Source organism: Geospiza fortis, unplaced genomic scaffold, assembly GCF_000277835.1.
Source record: "Geospiza fortis unplaced genomic scaffold, GeoFor_1.0 scaffold23, whole genome shotgun sequence".
NCBI classification, from domain to species: domain Eukaryota; kingdom Metazoa; phylum Chordata; class Aves; order Passeriformes; family Thraupidae; genus Geospiza; species Geospiza fortis.
This window is the reverse complement of record NW_005054303.1, coordinates 13,318,589-13,322,011: the sequence shown is the minus strand read 5'-3', so window position 1 is coordinate 13,322,011 and position 3,423 is coordinate 13,318,589. Positions and strand designations below refer to the sequence as shown.

At 43.6% G+C, this 3,423-nt stretch overlaps 1 protein-coding gene across 1 annotated transcript in view; it reads right to left on the bottom strand.

Moving 5' to 3' along the window:
* Positions 1–67: 67 nt before the first annotated feature.
* TBPL2 (TATA-box binding protein like 2) overlaps positions 68–3,423 on the bottom strand; it is a 9,302-nt gene continuing 5,946 nt past the window's right edge. Inside the window, exons 5-7 of the mRNA XM_005417960.1 lie at positions 3,420–3,423; positions 1,889–1,983; positions 68–147 (exon numbers count right to left, since the gene is read on the bottom strand). The exon at positions 3,420–3,423 is cut by the window's right edge and continues 185 nt beyond it. Coding sequence (XP_005418017.1) covers positions 68–147; positions 1,889–1,983; positions 3,420–3,423 — 179 coding nt within the window. The remainder of the gene's footprint in view (positions 148–1,888; positions 1,984–3,419) is intronic.

The following is a 3,423-nucleotide window of genomic DNA, read 5'->3' as shown; positions in this document are numbered from 1 at the left end:
CCTTGGTTCTGCTCCAAGCCCAGCAACACAAGCCCAGGTGTTATTCTGGATTGCTTTGGGAGCCGTGTCACGATGGTTTCTTGAAACCTCTTAAAATGGGGTAGATGTTCTCAAATGCCTCATAGAGTTCAGAACGGTCTTTTGCTCCTAAATGGACATTTAAGATAAAAAAGACCATGAAATAAGAGTGCTGACCTTAAACTAAATGCAGTTTAAACCCAGTAAGGTTACAAACCATGAAGAAACCCAGGAGATTGAAAGCACCTTACTAGTAAAGGCAGAATTTCTATCAGCCACCTCAGAGAGCAATTCCTAGCTTGCTTAGCTTTAAGACTAGTTTTGTTTAATCTGTGGAACCAAAACACCAGTTTTCTGCTCTTGACAGGTGCAAAATATTGGCTTTGAAGAAGGGAAAAAAAGCAACTGAGCACCACCCTGGTGTTATCTGCTTAAGAATAACAGCTCTGCCTGTTCATGAGGTGAGTGGAAAGGTAGAAACAAGAAGTGAAAGGCCTTTATTTCATGCTGGGAGTTGTTCCACACTTGGAGAACTCTCCTTCTCTAGCTCTGAGAAGCAATTTTAAGCTGTGTGTTAGGACACTTTTGATTTCAAATCCTTTTCCTGTGGTACTGTAAACTAATCTTTAATACCAAGTGTTGCACACAACCTGCATTGCAGTAGGCAGGAACATTCCCTGCCAGCAACACTACTCATGCTGGTCCAACAAACATCAGCCAGAAGAAAACTGCATTTAAATGAACTAAAAGTGGAATTAAGCCCTGCTGAAGTTGAATGTGTAAACCTTCACTCATGTCCTCACTTGGACATGAATAATTCATCTGCCTTACCACAACTTTTACTTTCAAAAGTAAAGTTACTTTCTTGATTAAGGAGAAGAGCCCTCCTCACATCTCAGCAAATTCAGTTTTGTCATTACAGCTGGGCCCAGGACTCACAGCAAAGGACTGAGTGTGCAGCAAGGCCATTACAATTAGTGTACCCCAAAAAATGCAAGCATCAGTGGAATTGAACTGACCAGTATGATTTTACTGACCAATATAATTTCACTGGACCTAAGAGAATTGTGGACATTGGAGTGGGAAGCATTTAAGCTTTGTCCTGAGTGCCCCACCCTTCAGCTGACTGAGCTCATTCCTGATTTATGGTTGTGACAATCTCTGGCTAAGGGAGGCACTTCTCTTGCCTTCCCCACATCCCAAAGCTGTGTTGTGAACATGAATACCACATTCAGAGCTTCTGGGAACAAGCACCATTTAACTTTCAGTACATCTGAATAGAAGCATTTTCATGAGCTTCACAAAAAGGATGTGCCAGGAGCTCAGGAATTCCCCTTTTTTGAAAAAGTCACACCTGGGATCTGAGGTACAGGTATCTGCTGAACACACTGACTCAGCAAGGCTTTTGCCTCACGATTTTTTTGCCAAACAGTCTGGAACAAGCGCTAAGATCTCCACCCTTTCCTCTGATAATCCCTACTAAATGTTGTCAGTGAAGTGTTTTAAGAAGTTTGTTTCCTGTCCAAGCAATTTTAAATTGCTTATTGTGAGGTTCCTATTTAAGTGCCCGAGTAGTTGCTGGCATGGCAGCATCCTGTTGGCATCCTCTGCATTGGCACGTGGCATCAGGCTTTGAATAAAAAAAATACTTAACATGGAAATCTGAGACTCTGTAGATGAAATAATACAAGATTCTAGTGCAACAATACTGATGTTATCTGCAGAAAACACAGATAAAGCTGCAGCAGGCATTAAAAAGATCCCTGAGTGGCTTTACTGTGGCAAGATACTGAATTTTAGTTAATGTTTAATTTAAATGCTCTCTCAGAAATTGAAGCAGTGGGTAGAGACACAGAGAGGCAGCACTTACCAGTCAGTACAACTTTCCCAGACACAAAGATAAGCAGCACTATCCTTGGTTTGACCATCCTATAAACCAGGCCAGGGAATAGTTCAGGTTCATAGCTGTTCAAAGCAAGCAGGTGAGATCAGTAAAATGCAAAATCTGTTTCAGTGTTGTATGAATAAAATGCTCTTTAATTACAGCAGCAATAGGGTAATTAACCACACTGATTTTATCTAGCTGCCCTGAGAAAGGCAACTCAGGTTTTGGACATCTTGAAGAGAAAACCTGTTAAGCCCAGCTGGAGCTGGTGGAGGATCCTCATGCTGACTTTTAAAGACTTGTGAGCCACTTCTGATTTGTCATAACCTTGGAACCTTTATTGTTATAATCTTCAAACAGTCCTCAAATCATGGAATGGCCTGGCTTGGAAAGGCCTGGCTTAAAAATCACCTCATTCCACCCCCTGACATGGGGAGAGACACTTTCCACTATCCCAGGTTGCTCCAAGCCCCATCCAAGCTGGCCTTGGGCACTTCCAGGGATCCAGGGGCAGCCACAGCTTCTCAGGGCACCCTGTGCCAGAGCCTCACAGTAAATCCTTCCTAGTCTGCAAAGAGCCCTTATCAAGAAGCATCCTGTGCAACTAAGACAAGATAACAGCCAATGTAAATATTTAATGTATATCTAGTTCCTAAATGAAATGCAAACTGTTAGATGCAGTGCTAATAAAAGACAACTGAATTTTGGCTTTGTCAGTGCCGAAATCATCCCTTCCTGATGGCAATATCTAGTGTTGAACAAGCTGATCTCACAGGTACAACATGCCCTCGCTCAGCTACAGCTTTTCTTTCAATTCTTGGCTAAAGAACATGCAAACAGAACCAAAACAATATCCCAGAAAAACACAGTATACCTGCAATTCTGTATTTTGCAACTGCAGTTTGGCTTCATGCCTGAAGGTTGGAAACCTTATCCCTGCAGACAGGAATTTGCTTTGCTGGGAGTTAAGAGGCCACCTTAGTATTGAAATCCACAGTGGAGCTGATGCCTCAGGTTTTAACTTTTCTCTTTTTCAGATTCTGTGCTGCTTTAGTGTGTGGGTCTGGGCTCCATATCTGGGGATGGTGAGCTCTGTGCACAGAGCAGGGAGACAAAACAATTCCTGCTCCAGCTGGGCACCAAGGACAAATGATCCAAATCTCAGCCCCAAGAGCACAAACACCGTGGGCTGGAGAGAGAAAAACAAGCAGGGTGGGACTGCAGGGGCTAAAGCTGGAATGGGACAATGAACTGCAAGATGCAAATGGAGCAGAACTAATAGAAGTGTGAGACCCTGTGACTGGTCATCCATTTTGTGAACCATCTTGGGTGTAGCCCTGATTGGGCTCTTGTGCTGCCCAAGGTGGATCCATTGAGGCCTCCTAATAAATCCCAACTTTATTCTTTAACTCTGTCCAGTCTCTGTTCTAGGTCAGCCTTTACAAGGCATCAGAGCAAAGCCACAGACCAGGCTGAAGCGGCCTCAGGCCCTGCTGCCAGGTGCACAGGGCTGCACCTGA